The sequence below is a fragment of the Drosophila willistoni genome (genome assembly GCF_018902025.1).
Source record: "Drosophila willistoni isolate 14030-0811.24 chromosome 2R unlocalized genomic scaffold, UCI_dwil_1.1 Seg167, whole genome shotgun sequence".
In the NCBI taxonomy this organism is placed as follows: Eukaryota; Metazoa; Arthropoda; class Insecta; order Diptera; family Drosophilidae; genus Drosophila; species Drosophila willistoni.
In genome coordinates this window covers 13,154,628-13,182,594 of record NW_025814050.1, presented here as the reverse complement: position 1 = coordinate 13,182,594, position 27,967 = coordinate 13,154,628, and the positions used below count along the sequence as shown (strand labels likewise).

General features: G+C 35.0%; 1 protein-coding gene and 1 non-coding gene across 2 annotated transcripts; both read right to left on the bottom strand.

Moving 5' to 3' along the window:
• Positions 1-1,973: 1,973 nt before the first annotated feature.
• LOC6642331 (heterochromatin protein 1) lies at positions 1,974-2,984 on the bottom strand. The gene is made up of 4 exons (XM_015178374.3): positions 2,732-2,984; positions 2,545-2,661; positions 2,432-2,486; positions 1,974-2,363 (listed from the first exon to the last, which is right to left on the bottom strand). Exons 1-4 carry the CDS (start codon positions 2,822-2,824, stop codon positions 2,131-2,133), a joined length of 498 nt encoding a protein of 165 aa, XP_015033860.1. The 5' UTR covers positions 2,825-2,984; the 3' UTR covers positions 1,974-2,130.
• Positions 2,985-19,388: 16,404 nt separating this feature from the next.
• On the bottom strand, positions 19,389-19,460 carry Trnag-ucc. Its single transcript has one exon. It is a non-coding gene; the product is annotated as a tRNA-Gly (tRNA).
• Positions 19,461-27,967: the final 8,507 nt, after the last annotated feature.

Sequence of the window (27,967 nt, the reverse complement as noted above, 5' to 3'; positions counted from 1 at the left end):
TATATGAAATATAATTAATGGGTTAGTCAGGAATAAAATAAAGGGACTCAATTTAGTATCGCTTAAGGTGACTCAGATTTATGTCCTAACTAGGCTAGATTAAGATGCTTTAAGACAAGAATTGGGTTCAAAATAAATGATTTGATTTATAATATATTTGATTAAATTCTTATAAATTATTAATTGCCTTAGGATTGATTGTAATTTCGTAAATATTAAATTAATTGGTATAGCAAATGTTGTTATGGAAGAAAAATAGCCCTAAAGCAACTTTAATTTACGATTGTCAAAATTTTTACACAAATCTTTCTGTCTTTCTCTCTCTCTCTGGTGATAAATTTCAATTTACCATAGTCCATTTGCTGTCAATTTTTCAATTCAATTACAAACACAGACATTTTAGCCATTCACAGTCACATGTTCAATCAGTTTTCATTTCTATTATTATTATTTAAAAATTATAATTTGAATGCAACAGAATGCTGATAGTTAAATAAATGAAAACTAGAGGTAAAATAAATGCAATTACTAAAAATAAAAAACAACCAAATCTATAAATACACGCAATTAAAACTAATTTGAGCTTTTAAATCGATGAGAAACCAGCAAATCGACGAACCAAAAATCAAATGAACTTGATAAAGCGAATTCAATTCAATTCAATGGCCATTGGAAATGCAAATTTTTCACAGGGCTGCCAATTATGTAACATAGAGAAAGAGGAGAGAATACTGACTTGATTTGGAATTGTTGCAATAGGAGCTGCAGCTGCAGGCCTAAATTTCAGACAAGCCAATGCCACACAATTTTGTGCAAATTTTAGGCTGAAAAAAAAAAACCAAAAATTTGTAGCGATGAAATTAAAACCCTTCTAGCTATTTGGGAATGTTTAATAATTTCGCATGTAATACAAAGAGAAGGCAAAAATTTTTACTAACAATAAGCAAACATTTTTGCAATGACAACTAAATAAACTCTGGCTAAAATTGACAGAGAGAGAGTGAGAGATATGGATGAAAGGGGGCTGACCAAGAGTTGGGTAAAGTAAAAACCCAATACAAATATACTCAACTGACATTGGACCATACGAAATCCTGTACAAAAATCAAACTGACAACAAATCCCAATGACAAAATCAAGCAATAGAAATCGATATGTTAGTCCTCCATCCATCTATATGTATACCCCATGCCATGTAGTAAATGGTCATGTTTCGGTCTACTAGAGGTGGAGAGGGAGAACGAAAAAGAGATGGGCGCATTGAGGGTGAGCTACTACTGGTGATGGGATGGTTAGTTCGGTCGGTTGTCTATCCTGTCGAAATGTCAATGCAATTGTCATTGTCTCTGGGTTGTTGTACTTGCTGTTGCTGTATGTTTGCCGTATGCATCATCAATTTGGTGTATCCAGTGGCAATGGATGGAGTAGCAAATGACTAGAGCTGATGGCCATCGCTGCCTCTTTCCACTGAGCAACTAAAAAGCTAAAATGCAATAAGCGTTTTCATTACTTTTCAGGCACAAACTGGTAAGAGATATAGAAATATAGAAGTGATGCATGCCCAAGCTGTCAAAAACCTTTCACAAGTTGTTGAAAAATGAGCTTAAATAATTTTGTTTAAATTGTTCAGTTCAGATTCTTAAGAATGAACTACTTATTTGATTGGATAGATTCACACAACAATGAAAAGTAATCTGCCATGTTGAATATTTTGTTTATCTTTAAGTTTTTTGAAAATATTTCAACCCTTTATAGAATTTATGTACATATACATATACAAATAAATTATCTAAAAGGTTGTATTATTTCTAATTTTGTAACATTTTTTTACAACTCAAGGACACTAAGAGCAAGTTTGTTATAGATAAAATCGGAAGCTAAAAGTTGTGCAAAAAATCTACAAAATTTATAAAGAAAATTTATGATATTAGAAGGCATTAAGCTATTAAAACATTTATTTTAGTGAAAAAACAAAATTCTCATGCAAAATCGTCTCAATTTTTGCAATAAATGACAAACCAAGGCATAAATAAAATAAATCTTTAAGTTTCATTGATTAGTGATTATTAGTTTCAAAATTAAGGACGTTCTTTCAAAAAGTTATATTTTAAGTTATTTAAAAGTGTTTTTTTACTCAGAATTATCACCATCCGAATCCCAAGAGATCCGGGACTCGTAATATTGTATGACCATTTGAGGTATTTTTATATTAGCCACTTTTGCTGGGATCAGTTCCGGTTCCCCATCATCATCAAACCGTATCAGGAATGTGAGACCAGTTGAAAAATGGTTGACGCCACAAATTTCTATGGCTTTAAGTCCACGCTGAAAGCCATTGCCATTGGAAGGCTGCGAAGCCAAAGCTAAAAAGCAATTAAAGATATTGTAAGTCTCTCTATAGACTCTTATAAAGCTTGCTTTTGATACTTACAGGTTTTGCCACCTGAATTCGGAACCTTGGAATTCTTTGCAGCTTTCTTAGAAGCCTGTAGTAAATAACCCAAATAAAATATTGAGCAAGACAAAGATTTTAATTAGTTTTACCTTTTTGTTGCGTTTCACCTGAAATTGTTCGATCACATTGGCGAAGACTAATGGGTCCAACTCCTTCCAAGAGTTTTTCGACTCGCAGTGGTCTTTCCATTTTATATAATATTCAACCTGGAATGATATTGGAAAATCTTTTACTGTACAGTCATACATGTTTAAGGTGACCATTCCACCTATGTACCTTATCATTGCGAAGACGCTGATCTAAGATCTTTTCAATGACAAACTCCTGGGAACCAGAAACTTTTGATTTGTTGTTGTCCTTCTTCTGCATTCTTTCAGCTAAATCTTAACTATTTTCGTTGTGAATTTGTTTGTTATTTAGCTTAATAAAATGCTTTTCTCCTCGTTAAATTGTGTCTAATTGATTCACCAAACAATGCGTTTGCTTTTTAATAAGCACGTGATTCCCAAAAAGAGTTAACCAACACTGTGCAGCGATTTATAATAGAGATGGAATAACTGAAGTGACAAACCGTGACAGTCGATTACAATAAATCCAGGGCTGGGCAATCTTTTATTCTCTATAGTTTACCATTACAAATTAGTGTTGCCACAGTGTCAGAAATTAATTTAGGGTGACACTAACAGTCAAAGTTAAGGTTTCTCAACACTGTCTAGTAAACTCATTAAACTTCTAAAATAACATTTCATTTCTTTTTCAATTGTCGCATTAAACTTTACTTTTTTTTTATACTGTCAATATGAAAAAGAAAATTTTATTTTGATTTGAGCTGATTTGAAAAACTAAAAATTTCAAGCGATTATGTTTTATCCTTAAATACGCTCAAGTAACAATGCATTGATTGATGAATTAAAGCTACACATACATATATGATATCTATATACAGGACAATCTGCAAAATGGGAGTGGTAATTTGGTAAAAGTAATATGTATGTTGAACCCATGACCACTTTTAATACCTGCAATGAAAACGAAAATGAAAATAAATTCCAAAATTTGTGGCAGAGTGGTCATGGCAACCAGACGCCCAACATAAGCCGCTTAAAATCATTCGGCAGCAACAACAAAAAAACGAAACCAGAGACCAGAGAGAGAAAATGAAATCTTTTGGGCGGATGCGTTGGGAATTTCAAAAATCGCACTCGAAGCTCATTACAACAAAAGGTGCTTCATCAGTGGCAGCAGGAACAACACCACCACCACCAACAAGTACCAAGCCTGGGGACAGGCCCACTTAAGTCCGCGCTCTGCCATAATCAACTCGTGGTCCGCTGCCGTTTGTCGAACACCTTCAACAGGGGCTCGTCGGTGGCATCAGGCCACCTTTTTCATTTGCACAAAAACTCGGTATGGACAAATAAAAAAAAAAAAAACCAAACGAAAAGAGTGAAAAGAACAATGGGGCAATGTCGACACTCCTGGGCTCTGAGGCACAGGCTAAGGCTCACGTTTTGGCTCTGGGGTCCATTGCAGTCCCAGGCAGAGTCCGCCCTCCGCTCCCCGTTTCTCAACATTCCTCACTCTCTCTTTCTCTCGATGTCTCTTCATCAGTGCATTCTGCTCCTGTCAGACTCACAATGCCAGGGCACTTAAGCCATTGCTTTTTGATGCCCCACCTCATGCTCATGCTGTTTTGTTTGATATGGGGGTTGCAGGTGGGCGATTGTGTCTGTCTCTCCATCCAAACAACCAACCCGCCCCCCGCCACAAAACTCGCTTTCTGTGCTCTTGTCCCAGTTTCCGGTGTCGTCGTCCATGTGAGGATTTTTCTCATTTTGCGATGAGAGTTCAGCGTGTCAGGACAAAACCCATTTGCCTGTCTTCTAAACTCCCCGTGTCTTGGTCATGTAGACAGCGAGCAATAATTCTGATAATGCACTGACAAAAAAGTTCGTTAGACATAAAAGACGGGAATGGAAATTTAAGTCAAGTTTTCTCAGACACTAATTTGGCCAATTTGTAAACGTTTTAATAAGTGATCGCAATTCGGCATACCCACTTTAAAATATTGCACATTTTCGACTTTCTTAAAGACTCATTTCTCCTTTTAAATATATTAATTAATGGTGTTTGTCGAAAACAATAAATCGATCAAAAATCAACTTAAATTAGAATGTTCCAAATCAGATAAGTTCTTTTTTATAAGAAAAAACGATAGCATTTGTTTAAAGGTTTCTGTAAATGTTTTAAATCAATTTAACAAAAATTTCTCCAAGTGTTGAATTGGATCTCATACTCCACTTGCCTGCAGCTTCTTCAGTTGTCATCAGGTAGCTGCCTGCCTGCACTTAACATTGTCTCTCGGCCCTAGTGGTGTGTGTGTGTCAGTGTGTATGTGTGTGTGCCTCCTGTGCTTTCTCTGGTCTCTGACAATGATGGCGTTGGCATTGACGTCATTGGCATTGGCGTTGTTTGGACGCTGCCGTTTGCCATTCATTTACTATAGAAAAGATACCATACCATGCCATCATTGGGACTAGACGACATCGCCCAGCTTGGTCCAGGAGCAGCCTTGTTCAAATGCAGCCCCATTATTTATGCTTTTTAGCTACGTACCATACCCTCCGTTCCCCGTTACGTTCATAGGTGTCACATGACGCTCTATGAGCTTGTTGGCCTGCCTCAAAACTGAGGGAACTGGGAATCCAGAATATGGTCCATGAATAGGCTCGACGCCATATTGGCAAACATCTTCAATTTGCAGTTGTCGTACATTTTAATTGTTATGGTTATGCATCCCTGGATCCATAGAGAGCACAGGCGATGCGACCAGGACACTACAGCGATAATTGCCGTTCAGAGTTAGCTTTTAATTTGAATGGGTATAGCGTTTTGTAGGACAATTACGATTACCTTTGCCTCTGTCATCGATGGCAGGCCATTGAAATTTGGCTAAATGGCAAGTAAAATTGGATTTTTACCATTAGCTAGCTTAGCTCATTCCATAAACTATGTAGTTCAATTGAAATTTAAGATTTTCAACTTGAAATTAGTTTTAATCTTCATTGAAGATGCCTCAAAAATGGAAAGCTATTGTCTCCTAATTACATAGCGCACAATGGAATGGAAATGCATTTGACACGCCCCCTTCATCTTGTCTATATTGAGGATACCCATTCAAATAAGAGGGAGAGAAGGAAGAGAGAGAGAGAGAGAGAGAGACGGATAGCAAAAAAAAAGTTCGAATAGATATTCAATAGGGCATGCAATTCAAGAAATTATTGTGCAATTTCAATAACTTTCAATTGGGTTTTCAATTTGCTGCACACTTTATCTTTTCTTCGATTTCTTTGCTCTGTCTCCTGTCCTGTCCTTTCTATTATTTGCTTTTCTTGTTGTTTTGTGTTCGAACTTTATCTTATCGTTTTTTGTGACCCTACCGCAAAATGAATAGAGCATAAAATATGAAAACTTTATCGTCTGATGCGGATGCTACATTTTCTTCTTTTTCTTGGAATAAAAAATTGACGATTTTCGTCTTAGGAAATGAATGGAGTAAAATGGGTTTTCATTGAAATATAAACTAGCTAAAAAGCAAAAATAAATATGTTTGAATTTATGTTTCTAAGCTTTAAGCAACGAAAATATATGAGGCCATTAGCTTGCAATTGTAAGAGCTTAACTATGTAAAATCTTTTAATATGGCCAATGGAAACATAAAAATTGCATAAACCAGAATGCAAACAACAAAAATGCCAGCCAAACAGCCATCTAGCCAGCCAAGCCAAAAGGCAAACAATGCAATTTCCCACTAGACTACCGACTCACAGTTTTCCATTTTGCCAAGTTTTTCTCTTTCTCTCACAAGGACTGGAGAGGAGACTCAACCGAAATATGCCTCACGGCGCGTCGCGATCTGTAGCTGAGGGAAAAAGTTTCTTTCCATAAACATGGAAAAAACATGAAAAACAGCAAACAAACTTGCAAAAATACAAAATAGAGAAACTGACAAGAGAAAAAAAGGGGAAAAGAGCAAAAAGAAGAAAATATCTAAGGGAAATGGTAAGAAAGAAATAAGGAAAAACTCAGGAAAGTAAAATAAGGAAGCTTGTGAAGGAAACCTTGGCCGGGTTATGCATAAAATACAAACACAAAAAGAGTGCTTAAGGGGTTTGAGGGGGTAGGTTTGATATAGTAGATGTTGGCCAGGTTGAAATATTTGCATTTGCCAAGTGCAACGGCAAAGATACGTGAGAGTATCTTGCAGATACTTTTGCTTCTATATGTATAGATATGCATGTACATATATATGCCACCCGCAAGCCAACTTGTTTTTTTTCTCCTTCTCTGCATTGAAACAATATTTGCGCTTTACATGAACAAGTCGCTGCGGCTCAGAGTCGTATGTTTTAGTGGGTGGATAGTGTGTTTTTGAAGGTTTTCAGGTGGGATAAGTGGGTGCCGCATGTACGTAAAGTATCTTCGAGCACGAGCAAACCGTATGTATGTATATAAGTATAACCCACTCATATTAACGTTTACTTTTGCCGGCAGCACGTGCCTTGGCTGCTTTCACAGTTTCTAAACCAAACCATTAATCAAACAATTAGACCTGGTTAAGTTTCCAAGCGTTCTCTCTTCGTTGACTTACTATGTACCCGCCCTTCGTTCATTTGCATAAATTATGGCTTCATAATAACCGCTATTTATAATTTTCGTCGACGTCGACGCCAACGGACCCCGATTGGGAGGAAATTGAGGCGGAGGTGGAGGGTGTTGTCAAATACGCCCACTCTCAACACTCGGCAAAAGCAATATCGTGCACTTACCTTTTAGCGGGGGATGGTAACCCAAATGCCATTTGTTTTGGGGTTAATGTGAAAATGAAGTAAAGGATTATTGGTAAACCATCCACCTCATCCCCCCCAAATCATTCGTTATTCATTGATATATATGGTTCGCTCGAAGGAGCAACTAGAACGGCCAAATAAATATTGCGTACCGGTAGTTATCTCTAGAATGTTTAACAGAAAACACCTCGAGGCTAGGTGAAGTAGATCATATTGAACATAATTTTATGCTCCAGAGTAACAAATAATATATAATCGCTGCATCTTGCCTTCATAAATTCCTCTAATGTCTTTATAAATTATAAAAAAGTTGTATATTTTACAATTCGAAGACAATAACATTTGAAAATGTTTCGATTTTGAAGCCGCATATAAAATTCTCATAAACATTTATTGCTTATAAGAATAAATAAAAAATATTGTTGGAAGAATCTGTATTTCTATATTCCTGTTCTAACTCAGCTAAAGTTCCTCCAATTAATCAACTTTGAAATCCTTTTGTACCTCAGATAAAAGTCATTCAGTTGATTGTAATCGAAGATTTTTTTGGTTTTCCGACTTGGATAGATATATGGGATCACTTTCAGTTACCTACATTTGCAGACAAGGCCTCAACTTACAAAGTATTCAAGCATATGCTCTGGCTTACAATTAGATTCAATAGGTAAGTTCATTTGAACTGCTCATTTGAGCAGTGGAGAAATTTCCTCCAAAGTGAACAACTTCCTATGTATGTATATGCACACATCAAATTACATTTACCTCAACTTTAGCAATTTTTTGTGAAGAATTTCAGCTTAACCATCCTGGGGAAAAATTCAACAAAATTCAACAGCTGTTAAAATAATCCAAAATGTTGCCGACTCTTCAGTCTACAAGGAGGAAAATTTTCTTTCGCTTTTTTCATAATTTTTATGTTAATTTCTTTTACGTTGTATTTGAAACTTGGTCTACACAATTACCTTGATGTGCATTTACAAGATGAATAATATTAATACATATATAAGGAGAAGAAGGCATAATATAAATTCGCAACAAACAAACAAAGCAAACCAAACCAATTCAGAAACATTTTACACATGAGAATTATGCAAATTGCGTAAACGCTAAAATCAACTTGGGGCTTTTCAATGTAATTTCTACTCCATGCAAGGGCAAAGGATGAACGAAATGAGGGGTAAGATGTGATGAGGATGCTGAGACATTTTCCACAATTTGCCAAGCAAAAAAGGATTCACACACACCCAAACATACACATACACATATATGGGTATGACTGTTTGCAGGAGGCCCAGTACGTGGCCCAAAACGAGGCTCAAGTCGAGGCAGTCAGCCATCCAGCCAGCCAGCCAGCCGGGAAAGCGAAAAATTCGCAAATGAAATGAAACGAAATGTTTGCATAAACGATTTAATCGAATTCCAATGCAAATTCAGTTAAATTTCATTTCCTTAGCACCCAGGACTTGCTGCCTGAAAAGAAACGACGACGCCATTGACGATGTAGCAAAATCCGCCAAAAGGACAAGGGGGTTACTCGGTTTGGGGGTATGACATGGCATGGGTTCGGGTTGCCGGAAATTAGCATAACACTCGCGGTAATACAATAAAAAGAAAAGGATACAGATACAGATCCAGACAAGACTACGTCCTCCTTTTCATTGCTATACCGATGACTCCAAGGCAGGCAAGTGTAAAGTTCATTTTCAAATTGCTGATATACGAAATTGAAATAGGAAGCTCTTCCCTTTTCCCTTCGTAAGGAAACTCAGCTAGCTGATGATGGAAAATTATTCTTGCTGGTTATGGTTAGGGAAAAACATATAAAAATTAACTAGATTTTATTATTTATTTGCCATCTAGTATCATATTTGATTGGTCGATTGATACAGAAAAAGAAAAGTAAAAATGATTTCAGCATTAAACAATTTCAAGTCGAAAACAAAATCTAGTGTCTATATCTGTTCAGAGCTTTATCATATAATAATAGTAAGCGATCTTAAAGAGTATGAAAATTTCGCTAGACATTTTTACTTGTTCATCGGGTCTTGGGCATTTGTTTTGGCTATTTGCCTAATAGAGCGACTCAATTAATGAGTTAACATACATTAAGCGAGTTTTGTCTGTCCTTTTAGGAAAACTTTAATGAAATCTTAGCACGAACAAAATGGCCAAGAAGAAGATAGACGAATGAAAGGGTATAACTTTCCCTCAACAATTGTCAAGCAATGAATTTTATTTTGCTCTTTACAAGTTGTAAAGAAGAAAAAATTAGGAAGAGAACGAGAAGTCTTTGTGCCTTAGATTTTTCTCTTTTTTTCCATACAAGTTGTTGGCCCAAAGCCAAGCACTTTATATGGTGGCAAAACTTGGCCTTAAGAAGAAAAATCCGTAAGTCAGAAAAAGTTTATATGCCCGTTGCATATTCAAAGCCCGCTCTCTTACTCTCTCTCTCTCTCTGTCTTTCGGTTTTCTTCTATCTCTTTTTGTGTCTCTCTGTGGACAATGTGTTGGTTGTCCTTTCGGTTGCTGGTCGCGCATTTCCGTTACATGCCAAACACTTTTGGCCTTTGTGCCAAAGACCGCAAAAGTCACCGCCTGGCGCATACAAATTAATCATTTCGGCCAAACACACAAAGGTTTGTCGTGCATCAGCATCAGCAGCAGCCAAGTTAATGTTGGCTTTCCATATCGAAAAGGACTTTTCAGGATTTTATCTGAACGTTTTATTATTCGTCTCACGTACGCGACGTTTTTATGATATACCAATTTTGACATAATCCACGTGGATTACGAGGCAACAACCCAAACACTCAAAACACGCAACACTCATGCCAAATATTTTTTGGTATTTTTCTTCTCTTGTTGCCCAATTCTTTGAAATTGGCCAAGAACTCTCACTGAAATTGAGATATCATGAGACTAAGAAAAGTAGTTGGGGCACTTTGATGATGGTCAACTGCTAACAAAGTGAACGATTTCCGTTTCTCACTTTGATGAAAGTCCTCAGAGACTTATTGATTTTCTAGTGAAGTGAGTGATAAATTGAAAATGAAATTGATAACGAAGCTAGATCTAATTATTAAATATTTTTTAAAAATTCAATCTTTTAACTACACCTTGATTTATTCTACGAATTACTCTCCCAATATGTTTTTACAGAATGCAAGAGAAGACAACTAAAAGACAACTACAAACAAATTATAAATATAACTTTTTGCTGGGTGAAGAAATTGATGTCCGTAATTAATCTTCGTATCTTCCTGCAAGTTTTTGTATAATGCTTTTCGTCTATATTATAAGGGTGATCTGATCATGTTCAAATATGTAAATGAATAATTCCGACCAACAAATATTTCATATTACGATAATAGCTGCATATAAAAGTTATGGTCAGAAAGGATTAAAATAATACTGCATCCTGATGGATCAGACCTTGTACCAAGTGAAGGCTTAAGCCTCAGTCTGGGCTGGCCTTTGGCTGGTGACTTATAAACATTAGTTGCACCCTTTTGGATCGACCCATGCCAATACTATACGGTGCAGACGATTAAGAAAAAGTATGTCCTGATTTATGCACTGAAATGTAATTGAATTTTATTTATTTTTTTTTTTTTTTTGTTGACACAAATATCTCTTCTAGGCTATTAATTAAGTAATAAACGACTTAAAGGATTGAGGATTGAGGATTTTACACTCTATTTTGCAAAGGGACTCAGATACATACATACATACATAGTACTTCTACTGTGTATCAGTATTATTGACAAGTTGATCGTGACAAGGTAGTTAGATTTGTATTTACAAAATATTTATAATCAAATTTAAACATGATACGTATAACAATTTGAATGGCTATAATTAATAGAACTGGATATGTAGATATATGGTCTTATTTTTGTTTAAAATATTTTTACCAATTGAAAAGTACAAAAGCATGTTAAATAAATCTACAATTATTTTTTGAATAAGCAGCGCTTCTAAGCTTGTCTGTTAGGTGTTGAAAATAACTTCATGAAATGGTTGTATTATTCATTCCCTTTAGAGTCAAATCTGGATTAACCTTTAAAGTTATTAGTTTGTTGTGATTATCGAATTCAGACGTTATTGGTTCATTTTGAAGACGATTTCTTTCAAACTGAACTGTAAAAATTTCATGTGGAAAGTCAGAAAAGTCAGGCAGCTTTTCCAATCCAGCACCCGTGCAATTGAAGTGAAGTTTAAAATCCACCGAGGCATCAATAATATAACTATTATTTGTCCATCGACATTTATCCAAAATTTTAACATATTCATGAATCAACTTCTTACAAACAATAGAATTATTTTCCTTATGTTTACATGCAAAAAGCAGTATGTTATCGTTGGGAGCATAAATAAACTCTTGAAGTGTGACAAATCTAAAAAATATACAATATTTTATTTGTTATGGTTAGTGCACGAGAAAATATTTGAAAACTTACCTTTGAAATGTTTCGGTCAAAGCAGTCACATTTATAAACCTCAAAATTTCTAATCTTTTTAAGTCTTCAAACATTTCTGGGCGAATGTCTTCCATTTGTAGCGATTTAAAAGTCATCTCATGTAAATTTATCTTATTCTTAAAAAATTGATCAGAAAGATGCAATGGGCCACCTTCGCCTATAATAAGGGCTATGTTTAAGTTGTCTCCAAGTTTTACAAAGTAATCATTTAAAAGTTTATTGTTCGATTTCTGCTTTCCTGATAAAACCACAACCTCCGGTCCGTGTGTATTTATATCAATAGAGTATTCGCCAAAAGCGTTTTGTTTTAATTGCGATGTTTTAGTTGCAAAAAGGTTCCAGAATTTCTTAATTTTAGCGACACCAAGATGATGAAGATAGTCTATCCCTGTTTTTAAGTCACTGGGGTTAATAGTTTTGGTATGAATTTCAACTGATTCCAATGTGTCATTCAACGAGCCCAGAGGTACGAGTAAATCCAATTCAAAGGCAGCATCCAAAATAAAAATACTTATTGATGAATTTTCGATCAAAATATTGTAATAATCCGTTATTACGATTTCGGAAGTTATCTCACATTTTTTACCCGTGACAGTATAATTATTTTGTCGTAGTCTCTCAAAATATTCTGTGCAGTAATTCTCTTGTATTTGTGGGGTATATTCCTCCGATTTTACAGTGGTGTAAATATCTTGTTTCTGCGTAGTATTTTCCTCTGATTTTGTAAAGTAAGTATTTTGTGTGGTATATTCCTTTGATTTTACAGTAGCGTAAATTTCTTGTTGCTGTGGGGTATAGTCCTTAGAATTTACAGTAGGGTAAATGTCTGGTTTCTGTGTGGTATATTCCTCTGATTTTAATTTTTGACCTTTTTCACCGGTAGCCAAGAAAATCCATAACAAAGTCAAAAAGGCCGTTAAAATTAAAAATATGACTACAGAAATGCAAACTTTTTTTGGCGGCATTTCGATGTTTAAGTTTAAATCCGTGCATATGTTAGAGTCTACTAAACTAATTTCTGAACTTGAACTTGTATTTATAAGAAAGATATCCGAACTGCCCTTAATTGAAACGTTCATGAAAAACAACATTGCTTATGAATTTATCCTTATCTTGCGTAGTTTAAGTCCAAGTACCGTACCCGAGTTGGAAATGAAGGCCTTGCTTATAACCCTTATCAAGAATTTAAAAGTATATATTCTTGATAAACGCAAATAGCTAAACAATGAATAATTTTGTTTCCGAGAATGTTGATAATTTTGTCCATTCCTTATCATAACTCAGTAAGAAGAATGAAGTAAGTCAGCGGGCCGATTACGGTACTCTATAGTTGGACGGGTGGACGGAAATGGCTAGTTCGACTCGACTTTGATTACATATTATGTAACTATTTTTATGTACGGCGGAAAATTGTCTTAGCCCTACTTCCTTGTTTGAAAACCCCCCTTAGTTCTTTGTTAGGGTCATAAATGATACTTTTTAATTTAATTAATAAAAATTGGTATATACTCAGTTTTTAGTTGTGTTTTTATTATGTTTTAGTTATTGCCTTTACAATCAGTGCACAAAGTGTAGCTTTTGTGATGATTAGGACAACAAGCATTCTGGCAAGAACAGCAGAAGTGTCCATACTTATTTCCGTCTGCGTTGTAGGGACATAATTCGCATCGAGCATTTATTTCCGGATTGGTCATAATAGGCTCCATTGCTTATCGTTTTTGACTTAATGATGGCAGTTGATTTGGAGTATTCTTGACGAGAGCAATAGTATTTTTTGCGTAAGGCCTCTTTTCTCGTCGAAGAAAAAGCGATTTGACCAGCTTATAGTTATGTCACGTTGTCCAAATACTCTTGTAGACACATTACAACTGCTGGCTTTATGTTGATATATGTACCTAAATGATAAATGCGCTAATACCGGATATGCCTAGCAAACGTATATGAAAATAGGTCATTCGGCACGCTTGCAGGAGAATATACAAATCATTTGGTCACAAGTGTCAACACCTTCTTGTTTTACAGTTGTATCATGATTATGATCGGTTTTTTATTATCTTCAACAGTGTCTTCCTTCATGTGGTGCTGTATGCGAAACCCGGTTTTAGCAAGCGCAATTATCCTTTGATGCTTTCAACTTATTTGTGTCTATTTACCTATCGATTTGAATTGATAGATTCCTATAACTCAGTTGTGTGGAGGTCGGTTTTGTATGCTAATAAACTTTCCCCTCTTTGGAGACCAAGTCTGGATTATCCTTACATTCGTGCTCAATTTGTGATTCTTCCAAGTCTAAATTGAAGACAACAGTGAGCTCCCAATTAGAACCTATTTCTTCAATTTTATCAGAATCATAAGGTCCAAGTTCATTCAAACATAAAGTCTTCACTGTGGACTTATTTTTTCGCAAAAGTTTTACATCTGAATTCATTGACTCTACTAAGAAAAATTAATGATTGTCTGCTTTCGCACACAATAAAACGAATTATTTGAAGACATGTTATCATATTATTAAACATCAAAGCTTTTTATGTAAACATTTATCTTAGGACATGGGTCTTTCGTAACGTATCCGATTGGATTTTCATGCGGGGTCAAATTTTACCCTAACAAGGAACATGTAACTTTTCATTTTTTCACGTTCAGGAAAACCAGATATCCAAAATCGGTTTACGAAAACATCGATAAACATGATATCTCGAACTAAAACAAAAATTATTTGAATGAAGCAATTAATAAAAAAAATATTTAAAAAAAAAACAAAAAAAAAAGGGTAAAAAATGATACTGTAAGGAAGTAGGGTTAAAATACTTATCTCTGAATGTATTTCAATTATATGATTTCTAAATGTAAATGAAACATTTATTTTCGGGCATAAAAATTATATTTTTAGTTCGGAAACGTAAATTATTTCGCCCCCATAACTGTTCACTGTAAAATCAATTTTGTTGCATGTTGCACTTTTGCCACGCCCCAAAAAAGCTATAAAGTTACCCCAAAAATAAAAGGAACAATAACCACAAAAAAGAAAAGAGGAAAAAAGAAAATGATAAGTTATTTTGCCATATAAGTTATAAACTATTTGCAAGACGGGTAGAAATAAACAAACTGATTTGCATTTATGGAAATGGCATTTTAGCACACATAAAGCTTTCCACCTCTTTACCCTACCTCCGACTCTGTATCCCCTCTATACCCCTCTCCACCATCAAGTACTTTTCCTTACCCCTGCTGCAGACAACACGTAATGGCGTAAAAATGCAAAAGGAAAATATAAATGTCCTGACTGCAAAACTTCCGAATCCCTTCAAAATAGAAATGTCCATCGTGTGTGTGTGTGAGAGTGTGTGTGTGTGTGCGAGGGTGTGTGCGAGTGTTTGGCAAAAGTAAATATTTATGTTTTATGTTAATGAGAATATGTCTGACTTTTTGCTATTTGAATATTGGCAAACGGCAACAGGACTCGAGCATTTTCTGTTTGTTTGTCTGCTTGCTTGCTGACTGCTATGTCCTGTTTGTATGCGTGTATGCCTACGTGTGTGTGTCTATGTGGTATGTCCTGGCCAAAAGAATGACAAATGCGTCGGGTGTTGGTTAAAACTGCGGTTGCAGCTTGCATATTTTTCCGTGCAAATAAATGGAATGGTCTAACCGCCAAACGAATTCGCCTTGCTTGTGGTTTTTGCTCTATGCGGTAAATGCGATTGGGAGGGCGGGCGGTTTAAGCCCATATTGAAGATGGCCAAGGTAGTGGAACGGTCGGAATTCCGTGGTGTTGGTGAAGGTGGTGGTGGATTACTTTATGGGTCTGACTTTCGCTTGCTAACATAATGGCTGCAGCTTGCTGTTGTTTTGTTTGCCAATAATTGACAATTTAATTTGCCAAAGCGGCGGAAAAATTGTAAAAGAATTTATTACTGAAAAGCGAAAGCAAACATTCTCATTATGGCAAAGTTTCTATACACTATCAGTTGATAGTAATGTACAGATTCTAGAGGCAGAAATTCACTATAATATCTAGTGAAAAGGAGCCTAAGTTACTTACATATGTTTATGTATGTATGTGGATGTATGGGGCTGATTATATCCTTTGCAACTTTTACTACAGGGAGGCAGATCCATGAACTGGATGAATCGGATACTTTTAAGTTGCTCTCTTTGGTCTTTTTTAATTAAAACTTGTAAAAATTTTGCCTGACTCATTAAAGGTTTGTGAAATGGATCTTAAAATAAAGTTTGTCTTATTCAATCTTTTCATTCTTCATTCAACCATCTATCACTTTACGTAGCTAAATCTCTTGTCTTAAGACAATCTGAGCTTCGATGTTAAGGTAAATGTTGACCACAATATTTGTTATCCCTATTTGCTTTGCAGAATCTTTGAAAGCAAAGGAAAATCCAAAGGATTCTATTCTATTCTATTTAGTCTATTTTTGCCTTTCTTATAACTTAACTTAACTTAACTTTCTTTTAACTTAAGCAGAGATTAAGAGACATTAAAAAGCTCTTTAAGGTTAAAAGCGAAAGTGAAGAATGTAAGTATAAGATATCTATTTGGATAAAGTTATTTTTTATTGGCATAAGTTTGATCCATAAATTATTAGACATAATAACATAATTACAGTGTATTTTAATGTCGATGTGCTAGTTTAAGAAGAATCATTTGCATTTCATTTTTTTTCCAATGTTTTGAGGGTTCTCGTTTGTTAAATGTTTAATTAGTTTGTTGTTTATTGCCATCAGTATATTTGTACCGATTGTTGTTGCTGTCTCAGTGGCTATTTTCACTGTTTATTTATTTAACCCCTTTTATTTTGTTGTTAATTTATTAATGCCGCACTGATATGTCGCTTAAGCTGACATTTAATTAATTTTATTAATTTTTTAATTATGCTAGAGAGCGGTGAAGCAAAAAATATATGAAAAATTTCGTGTGGCTTTTTATGTTAATAAAAAAAACAAAAAAATTGGAATCAAGTAGACTAATTAAATCACAGTAAATGGAAATTTCATCAAATGAGCATTGATAAATGTTTTAAACAGTTGATAAATAGAAAATGAAATGGAAAACCAAGGAATTTGTCTTTGCACACCCCTAACGATTGATATTCTCTTTTTTTTCATCTAAGCAGTATGCAGTTAACGTTAGTTCAATAAACTTTTATGCTAAAACCATGTTGTCATTTAAGGCCCAAGACATCAGAATGAAACAACACAAAAGCAGGCATAAATATGCCCAAGCATGTATCTCGAGTTATGAAAGAGCAGGGAGGTGGGAGGGAGGACAGTTTGTCCTATTGGGTGGGTGGATGAATGTGGACACACATTGAAACCGAGATTGTCAACAGGGCATAAGCGAAAGTGATACAGGGGATTTACTTGGCAAGACAGGCGAGACAAAAACGAAAAGACAGCGAAAAGCAGCAACATTTCTGCTCGTCATTTTTGTTTCTTACAATGATGATGACGATGATGATGATGATGATGATGACAGGGTGGTCGTACTCTGTTTTCTGCGCCAGCCTCTCTGTGAGTCGATGCTGAAATATGCATTATAGTTATGGTAATGGCATGCTCGAAAACTACCCATACTACTGTCCCAAGATCTTTAGACCTGAAGACAACATCACACAGACTGAGACAGAGAGTGAGAGAGACAGAAGGTTGCTGATGTCAAAATGATGACAGGCATATTTACGTTCGTTTCGGTTTTTTCCTTCTACTCTATAAATAAATGGGTAGTGTAATTATTTCATTCAGATTACATCTGGAAATTTATGTAGTAATCTCTTAATTTAAAGTAAATTTAATTAATTTTAGCCTAAATATAATTTATTTTTTCTCTTCATAATGCTATGGCCTAAAGGGCTAAGCGAAAATTTCAAACTTCGACTTCAGTACATTAACAATAAGTAAGACCTGTAATCCAAAGTAATCTAATCAAATGATCACCATTGTGAGATATTTTGGCATACTTTTGGGGACTACAACATGGTGTAATTTGTTAGTTGAGAGATATCGAGTCTTTTTAAAAATTGTAACAACACAATTTTTAGAAATATATGAAAATAGAAAATTTAAGATCAGGTTTACTTATAAGGAAGATGCTAAAAACATTAAACTTTCCTTACAAGAATTAGAAGTCTTCTATAGAAACATATGACAAAAAAATAAAACATTTTTCCATTTTTGAGTTCATTAATAATATTTAAGGGTAATCAAAATTCGTCGGTGATTTATTTCATTTGTGTTTACTGTATTTTGCTCATCCTCACTTTTCTGTTTTGGCTTTGCGCGTCGTCTTTGGTTTTATGGCTTTTCTTTTCATTTTCCATGCTGCTCTTGCGCAAATTTTTAGCATGAGGTGGGCAAGAGTGGTAAGGGCTGGTGTGGTGTGGAGAGGTGTGCAAGGGGGAGGATGATGGGCTAAAGCGGCGTTCTTACTGACAGGCCGTGCAAGGTTAAAGTGACAAGTGCGATGATGTGGCGCCTTGCATAATGTTAAGGTAGCAAAGCCAAGGACATTGATGTGAGGAGGGGAGGGAGGAGGTGTTTCGTTTGGTCGTTTGGTAGAATGGCAGCAGCCAGGCATAGAGTGGATGTAGATGGGGCTGAGAGGGGAGGTGTCTCTCTGTCATGGGGAACATATTTACGTCGTCGCGACAAAACAAAATTACGTGCAGCCATCAATGAAGGAGTACGGCTGTTAAGGGATCCGTGAGGAGGGCGGAGAGATGTGCACGGTGTTTGGGTCTACAGGGGTAACAGCCAGGCATAAAAACTTTTTGCAGTCTGGCAAAATGAGTATTGTTGTAGTTGCAGTTGTAGTTACAGTTGTTGTTGTTGTTGTTAGTACGTTGTTTGAATGTGGCTTTTGCCTTTTGTTTTTATGCCACAGTAAAAACATTGAAATGCGATACTATTGTTGCACAATTGTTGCTACAACTACTGTTGTTGTTGTTGTTGTAGTTGCTGTACATTACCAACACCTCTGTGTTTGGTTTTGCACTTGCTGTTGTTGTTGTTATTGTTGTTGCTGTTGCTTGTCTCGCACAATGTGTGGCCATGTTTGTTGGCTGCCAGCATGAAATCTATGGGATTTAGCAAGCACTTAAACTTTGTCATATGCTGCTGACACTACCACATATAACTACATATATACATATATGTATAGGTATGTATATGATGACGATGTCAACATACACTTTGGCATTGCTTTACACACCTCTCTCCCTCTCTCTCACTGTCTCTCCAATCTCAATGCAACACCATGAAAAATGTCACCCCGTGTATGGACATTTTGCACTTGAAAACATGCAATTGAAATGGTAGACAATACATATGAGTAGAGACACCAGTTAAGTTAGACAAGAGAAACAAGGAGCCGTTAGTGGTTGGGGGTGTTTGTCATGGTTCATTTACCTTTAACATTCGCAAATGTTTTTCCTTGTTAACCGAGAGATAATAACTACAATTTTAGGTCATAATTTAATTGGGTAATCCGAATCATCTTCAATTGGTGCTTAGGTGCAAATTGGAAATTCATTCATTCCATTCCGATTAGAACAATAAAACCATATTTCTTATAAAAAAAAAAGTTTCTTGTGCGTCGGCCGGGAATCGAACCCGGATCAACTGCTTGGAAGGCAACTATGCTGACCATTACACCACCGACGCCCCTTGAATTTAGTGAAAATATTTCCATACTTCAAATCTGGTTAGTATTTCCTATAGTAAATAGTTACCTTATTCTTTCGATCCTTAAGATTTGAAACGATTTTTGTTTAAATTTCCGTAATTAAAATTTGTTAAGCTGTTGTTAAAATTAAGACTTATATTATCTTTCAAAACCGAAAGTTAATGTAAATTATTTTAAAGCCCCTGCAGACAGCAAGGTTACTTCCCATTTAAGATTAACAAATGAATTTAATTAAACAGGCCGAAATTTTTGAGGTCATAAAGGAACGTTTTAAGTTAAATAGGTGTTATATAGTAATTTTCTCCATTACGGCAGGCTTTCGAAAAATAATGTATTGAACTTATTCAAAGTAAACGTATTTGCAATATTTTTCTGTACAATATTAACATAATATTATACTAGAGACATTATTATTTTGACATATTAATATGTTAGGTTAAACTTACTATAACAATTATCAAAGATGTACTTCTTTGGATGTGGTTCTAAATGGGGTAAACTTTGCATCTAAAAGTATGCTATAAGGAATCAAATATTTTCCTTTTTAATTTTAAAGAATTATTGCAATCTCTTTCATCTAAGATATTGCTATGCAAACAAATTTCTGTTACTTTCTATAGTATTTATCATTTTGCCGCCAAACCCCTGAATATGCAAAAACTGAATGTGATAAGCGAAAACCGAGTTCATATTCAGATTCAATATAACCGACATATTATTTAAAAAAGTCTCCAAAAATCATGTCTGCCTGTGTTATTTTAATGTTTTATTAAAACTATCTTTAACTGCAGAATTAGAAGTATAATGCTCTAAATAGGCTTTTAGCGGCAACGAACAACCATAAACTAAAATAAAGAAGTACAACGAAAACCCAAATATATTCCTGCTTCCGCCTTTTGATTTATTTAAGCAAAATATTAAAAATGAAGATGTCCAAAGTTAACACTTTTAACAGAACCCATTATTAATATGTTCATATATGCACAAGTAATAATTAAAACTATCATTAGTAAACTTGCCTTTTCAATTGCAATGAAACGCCCACTCTTTTGCCCATAGACCATATAATTATAGCCAATGTCTTCATTTCCTTTAACCAACAACAGACACACAAGCCACCAACATTAAATTAAAAAACCAAAACAAAATATTATAGTAGGATCCAAGAAATGTTCTACACAATGTCTGTGTGCTGGCCAAGCCAGCACAGACAGTAGACTAGACTTGGACCCAACTATATCTACATATGTATCTCTATGGACAACCGCCCAAGTCATTAGAATTCTCTTTTTGAAAATTTTATGCAGAAAAGTCTTGTTAAAGGCGGTGGGTAAGGGAATTAGAGTGCGGGGGGAGAGGAACCAAAACCAAAAAGCAAAACGAATTTCATTAAATTAGACGTAACGGAAACAAAGTCGTTAAAACTTGGCAAGTCTCTCCCCACAAAATGCATTTCGAATGCATGGCGAGTGAATGGGATAGATAGATAGACAGGGAGAAAGAGAGAAGTAGCGAGAACGTACACTAACGATCCACCAAACGAGTGTTTGTCCTTGGTCCCCAAAATCCTTGCTTTCACTTCATATTCAAGAGGGATGCGGTGCAGGTGCTGCACATGAAGTCGGGGAGTTGTGCGTAGAGAGACGATGTCCAGTTGGCGTTTGGTCCTGATAGACAATGCCAAGCAAACGCCATTTTAATAAAACTCAGGCGAAAATCCCTTTAGAGACACACACACACACACACACACACACATTCACCCACTTACTTATTCACACACACTTGTACACATACATATTTTAACAATTTTCATGCGCACATTTTAAACGATTGAAAAGAGATTTCATTTGGGAATACGACAAAGTGTTACCTTGTTTTAAGCAATTTTACCATTTTTGTGAATAAACATTTTAAGGTTTTCAATTAATGAAAAGTTATAAGTGTTTGAAAGTGTTTAAGTAATAAACATTTTTATTTGTTGTATTTGGGTATCGATCTTTTTGGGTTAAACTAACTTGAGGTAGTATAAATGTTCTTTATCTTTATATATATAGACTCTTTAATTTAACTCTACTTCAAATGGTTACGTAGCATATTAAACGTAACTTTGATTTATTTAGTAAAGAGTTGAATTGAAGTTACCTTAACTATCAATATTTAGTTTGCTCCAAAATGATCTTGAGTTTGTTCATGCATAAAAATTGCTATAAAAATTATTATGCGAAATACTTAAAAGCTAATTCGAATCCAATATACATTTAACTAGTTAAAGTAGAAATCTTTACACTGGGCCCACATTAGCTTACTATCTGGTATACCTTACATACTCTATAAAAATCGTGTCCCACTACCTTTTTCATATGTTTCAGAGAAACTAAGAGATAGAGAAGTAGTATTCTGTTGAGTCAAACTCGAAAAACCAGACAGTCCTTCACTCTCTGCCCCCGTCAAGAGCATTGTCTACTAATAGAGACTTGACTGAAGTGAACTTACCCCTTAACTTTACTTGGTCATTTTCATTTCCCTCCTCCTACTCCTCTGTTTGGTGTGGAGCGATTTACTCCATGCTCATTTCATGCAATGGCAAATTGCCATTTTTAGTTGGCCATTCGATGTAACCGAAACTGGTGACCATTTCGACCATAGCCATCCTACAAATTAGTATAATAAAACGTTTCATAAAGTGAACCACACACTCACACTATCACACACACACACACACACACACACACACACACAAATACATACATTCATAGACCCTAAGAGGATTTCACTCTTGGCTTCAGTTACAGTTTTTCGCTTCGTCTTTTCTCTTTTTTTTTTATGTACGTTTAATAGTTTTGTTTGCATTTTTGTAGTCGTCTGCGTCTAGTTTCTCCTTTACGGTCACTAAGTATCCATTACATAACGAGGTTCTTGAAAGACCAACCCACCCACCCTCCACACCCTCCTCTTGTTCTCATTGCTCAACACTGTAGAATATTTATTACATTTTCTTCACACCGAAAATTGTCATTTTGAAATTGTATTATCCTGGGCCAAGTCAGTGCCACGGATAGCTGCTAGCTCTATGGAGGGTGTCATCAATGTCCTTAACTTCTTTGAAATTGTCGCCATATTTTGCAATTAGAATTAGGATAGGCCAGAAGTAGGTGGAGATAGACAGAGAGAAAGAGAGAGAGAGAGAACTAGGAATGGGGGAAAGCGAGCTGACACATTCAAGAAATTACAACGCCAAATGCCGACGGCCAAAATGGCTTGGGCCCAAACAAAAGGCAAAAGGCGACAACGATGATGGCGTCCAAAATGTATTTTATGGCCTGTTTAAATGTCTCGCGTTTTCAGCCCCTTCCCACACCGTGAATTGTCTATAAAAGGCCCCAAAGAAAGACAGTTTTATGGCAGATAAAAATTACCTTTACTTGAAATGGGGACAAAACTTAAATAGAATTGAAAATGTCCAAAGGCGTACAATAGATTGAAAGTATTTTTCAATCGATATAAAGTCAAGCAGAAAAATCTTTAGGTTAATAACAGAATTTTCAATTGAATTTAAAGAAAATGTTCTATAAGTTTAAATATTATCTAGTGTCAACTTTATGTTGGTATTATTGTTATTTAAATGATTTCTCATCTTGGTTGCTTAGACCATACAAAAGTTGTTAAATCTTAATATGAAGTTGTCATACAATAAATTGATTAATAAACCTTTAAAGTTTAAACTCCGAATGCATTTGAATTGAATTATTATTAGAAAGTTGTTCATATTAGTTCTCAATTTTTATTTCAGTACTTAAGATATTACTTAAACAATTAAAAAACAATCAAAACCAATTAAAAAAGACATCTGCTTAGGAAGATATGTACAAATAAAGAAATAATTCGAAAATGTAGTATTTCGAAGTCATATCTTTATTTATTATTTAATTGTTAGTATTTCTTTGTAAATTCATTCCCATTAGTTTTTCTCCAAAGTTAGAAATAAACTAAAGATTAAACTGTAAGAGAAATTTACTATCCTTCGTGAAAAACATAGTTTTTACAGACCAAGATTCATGTTAATCATTTACTTTCCTTACATATTTTCAGATGTGCAACTTGGTTTCCATATTTTAAATTTACCACTGCTAATGACAGCAGTTAATAGTCAAAAGGGCCAAAATGCAGATACCTTACCTTAAAGCATAATTTGAAGTTAAAACTTTACTTAAACTCAAACTTTCGCCCAAACAACACCCCAACCATTTGCCAAGCTCATTTATTTTAATGCATTTTACTAATTACTCACCGAAAAACAAGCTAAAGACCCTTCGCATCCAAGTATCCTTCCCCCGAATGCACATACCGAAAGCAAATTCAACTTTTTGACTAACTTCATGTGTAAGTTTAGCCATTTAAAGAGGGAAAACCATGGCTAACATTTCATTTACTAGCCAAAATTGTTTCAGGCATTTAATTAGTCTGTGTATGAGTGTGTGGGTGTGTGAAACTGAGAAGACCCCACAACCAGGTGGGTTGGCAGAATGAGGCAATATAGTAGTAGAAGAAGAACCATCATGTGTAATCAACCCTTGAGACTCATGGCTGGCTGACCATTTTCAATTAAGCTTCTCTCTCTCTCTCTATGAATGGTCGAGGGCAGCAATCCCTGGCAAAAGTCGAAAAATCAAAAAATAGCATAATGCCTAAATTAAAATGTTGGCGAATGCTCCAAAAAATTCCCCACTACATTTTTTCATCCTCTTCTTTTTTTCTTAACAATTTCATTTTATCCGGTTTTTCCATTTTGGTTTGTTTTATATGGACATTCCCTTAGCATTTTTCCGACTTTGTTTGCCCCGCAATTTACATTTTTTGTTGTCTGTACTTTCATTTTGTGCACGGCGAGGGGGGAGGAAAAGGAGTTTAAATTAAATTGGTTTTCGGTTATCGCACAGAGATAGAGAGAGGTCAAAAGGGCAATTTAAAAGTGTGTAGGGGAAAAGTCAAACTTATGAAGACAAATAAAAAGAATTGTCTCAACACACACATTTACCATTTCAGTTTTCTTAATGAACAAATGAATTGGATAAGCAATTTTACTTAATCTAAATAACAGAGTTGTTTGTTTTTATAAATTGTTAATGATGATAGAGAGTTAAAAAAAAATCTTTATATGAATTTCAAACAATTTTGACAAGTTTCGTAAAAATAAAGAAATTATATATATGTATTAAAGTTTGCTTACACATAAACCTTAGCAAAAACGGTTCTGGGTATGTGAAATTGTGGAAGTTTTCTAACCAAATTAAGCATTATACAATTGAAGGACTTATATTTTGAAAAAGAAAAGAATTTTTTAATCTTGAATGTAAAAAATGTTTTTAATTAGATCCGATTTTTTTAAATACAATACATTCTGAAAGTTCTTTTAAAATTTTAAAGAGGGAAACACTTACGGAGCGAATGTCCTCAATTTTAAATGTCTATATAGTCACTCAGTTGATGCAAATCAGTTTATCTTTTTATTTCAGGTTCTTTCATTTCCTTCCTCATTTTTCAAAATATTGTGTTTTTTGGAATTTTACCTTTCTACTTATATTTATATTCCCTAACTTTAGTTCTAATCAATTAACTATACAGACGCCGATCAATAAATTATAATGATGATTTCTGGCCTGCAATCGAGGTTTTATTTTCTATTTCTTTGGCAGGAGGCTATCTCATCAAATTGCTTTGGACAATTTTTGCTTATCAACAGGCATCGGCTGGTCGGCAGGCCACAAAGCTTCCTTCCTGTTTCAGAAGGATAACATCCACACACACATATCTTAGCATACACAGCAGGCAACTGGAGATTTGGCGGAGACTTCATATGGTCATGGACAATTTTTATGGTCACTCAAATGCGCATAAAACTCGGTCCTCTCATGTCCTGTCTCCACTTCGTCTCTGTCACTGTATGTTGTCCTTTCTGCTTCTGCTCCTGCTGAGCATATTTACGAGAAAAAAGCTGCTGATTAAACTTTATGGCAAACTTGCTGAATCAGTGTTTTTTTTTTTGCTCCTCCCCTCATCGCGTTGGTCTAAATGCCATAAAATCAAAAATTCCAGACATCGCCTGCAGGATACCAAATTTTTACGATACAAATTTGCCAACTAATTTATGTGAATATCCCTAATATAAGCGAAACAATTGCAAAATACCAAAACAACAATTTCAGTTTTCTTTCGTTTTTCCGCTTTGCATTTATTATTAAATTATTTATTTATTTACAAAATGCATTCAAGTTTTATTTGTCACATGTGTTGCAAAGTTGAAAATGGTTTTTGTTGCAGCATTAGCCTGGTCATTGTCCTGTCCAGTAGCAGGAGCATTGAAAGCATCAACAGCAACAGCAGCAGCTGGCTAAACAAATTGAGAATTGATTCTTTATAGACCATTAGTTTTGATTATACAATAGTTCATGAGAAGGGTGAGGTTTAGCTAGATGTTAGGGAGAAGGAAGAAGAGGGAAACACAGGCAGGAACTTGTGCTGGGGGCAACTGGGTTAGGGCCAGACGACATTCAATTGAACGCTTCAACGCCTATCGACAAATTTTGTGCCAAAAATTATGAGCGCTGTTGGCGTCGACTTTGGCATTGCCTATTATAGCCACGATATATGGTTATACTACCACTACTACAGGAGTATTTGTGTGTGTGTGTGTGTGTTGGCCTCATGTCCATGATAAATTTGGGTTTATTTATCGGCCCTGGCCCAGTGGCAAATGGTATAGAGAACATAGCACACACAGGCATATACACAGCTTACACTTGCACACCCAGATCATACATAGAGAGAGTGTGTTTCGGACACTAAGGCTATTTGTAGTTAGACTTTGGCCGCTTTGTAATGGTCGTCGTGGTAGATAGGGGCAGGGGGCATTTTGGGGTTGCTTTGGGGCAGGGAATTAGGCTACTACTACGACCGAAGAAGGTCGGTGGGGGGTGAGAGGGTGTCGAAGCTAATGGTGTGGGCTGGTCAACTGATACATTAGGTTTGGCCCCGTCCAGCTGGTGTTTGCTGAAGCGAAAAGCTTAAAGTTCAGCCAAGGGAAATATGAGCTCGATTTGCTATAACCGAAAGGAAATGGAAATTTCATGTATTCAGCCGAAAGCAAGTTTATGAAAAATTTAAATGTTAATGATTTGCCTGTAAGAGTAACATACAAACATATCTCTAGACCAGTTTAAAAGCTATATAGAGATCGACATTTAAAAGGAAGTCAATCTATCATTAAACTACCAAACTTTGGCTGAAGTCAATCAGAAATTTCTTTTGAAATGATAAGCTAAAGTTATTCTCAATTTGAAAAGTATAAAGCCAACTGAAATTATTTTTGTTTTATCATGGTTTGTTAATGTAGATTATATTCGATTTATTTGAACTTAGTATACAATTTTTATGCATGGTTAATAAATTCTTTATTTAAACTCTCTCGAATATTTGTAAATACAGTCAGTTTAGATTTTAAATTGACGTAATAAAGCTTTTTTTATGAAACTAAACCCGAGTTAAAGATAATCAGAGAAATGACAACAAAAATTACACTAAAAGCATTCCCACATTCAATCCCTTATCTAATCAGGATCCTCAAATCAGGTAAGTACTATCTTAATAACGTGAATGTATATTGTTTAATATATCAAAGAATATTAACATCGTCAATCATCTAAATAGGTTAAAAAAGTTGAACGTCAAGAAAAGTATTAAATTTTAAATTTATTTCAACTTTTTTTTTCATTTCACTAAGTTTGACTTTCTAGTTTTATTCTCAGTTAGTAGGAAATCGGTGTTCGTTAATGGAAAGTTAGTTCCATAAATATCCCATGTTAAATATATCGATAACTTTCGATTAGGAAACATTTTGCATATTTCGCGACCATAATTAAGAGACTTATTTGTTTGAATGCTCATTGATGTTATTATTTAATGACTCTCCATACTTTTTCCACAATTTTAATAACAGTAAAACTTATTAATGCACAAACAGGAGAAAAAAAAAAACAAAAACATTATTATGCTTCATTTAATAAAATTGATTTTTATTTTCCCGTCGCTTTTTTTTCCCTATATTTTTTTTTTTTGTAACAATTTAATGCATATTCAAATGGTGGCATCCGATGGTCATAATTAAAAACAATAAAAAAATAACAACACCAACAGACACACACAGATACATACACAAATTGTCAATAGCAATTTGTAAAATTGTTTTGCGCCAAAAACGAAAAACAAAGTTTCAGTTCAGTTTCAAATGAAGGCCGAGAGGAAATCATGAATTTCCAATTACAATTGCAACGGAAAGTAGAGGGACAAGAACATCAAGAAAGGGGAGGGGTATGGACTACAAACAATGCCTCAATTGGGCCTACATATTAATGATTTTGGTAGAACAAATTGGGTTTGGGATATTTTGGTTTGGTCAAAGTGCATAATTAATTTATCTAGCCCATCGAAA

Excerpts from the sequence above, each read along its gene's own strand:
- LOC6642331 (XM_015178374.3), bottom strand. The coding sequence starts at position 2,824 with ATGCAGAAGAAGGACAACAACAAATCAAAAGTTTCTGGTTCCCAGGAG. Across the intron at positions 2,487-2,544 it reads AGGTGAAACGCAACAAAAAG|GCTTCTAAGAAAGCTGCAAA; the intron begins GTAAAACTAATT and ends TATTTACTACAG. Across the intron at positions 2,364-2,431 it reads GAATTCAGGTGGCAAAACCT|CTTTGGCTTCGCAGCCTTCC; the intron begins GTAAGTATCAAA and ends ATTGCTTTTTAG.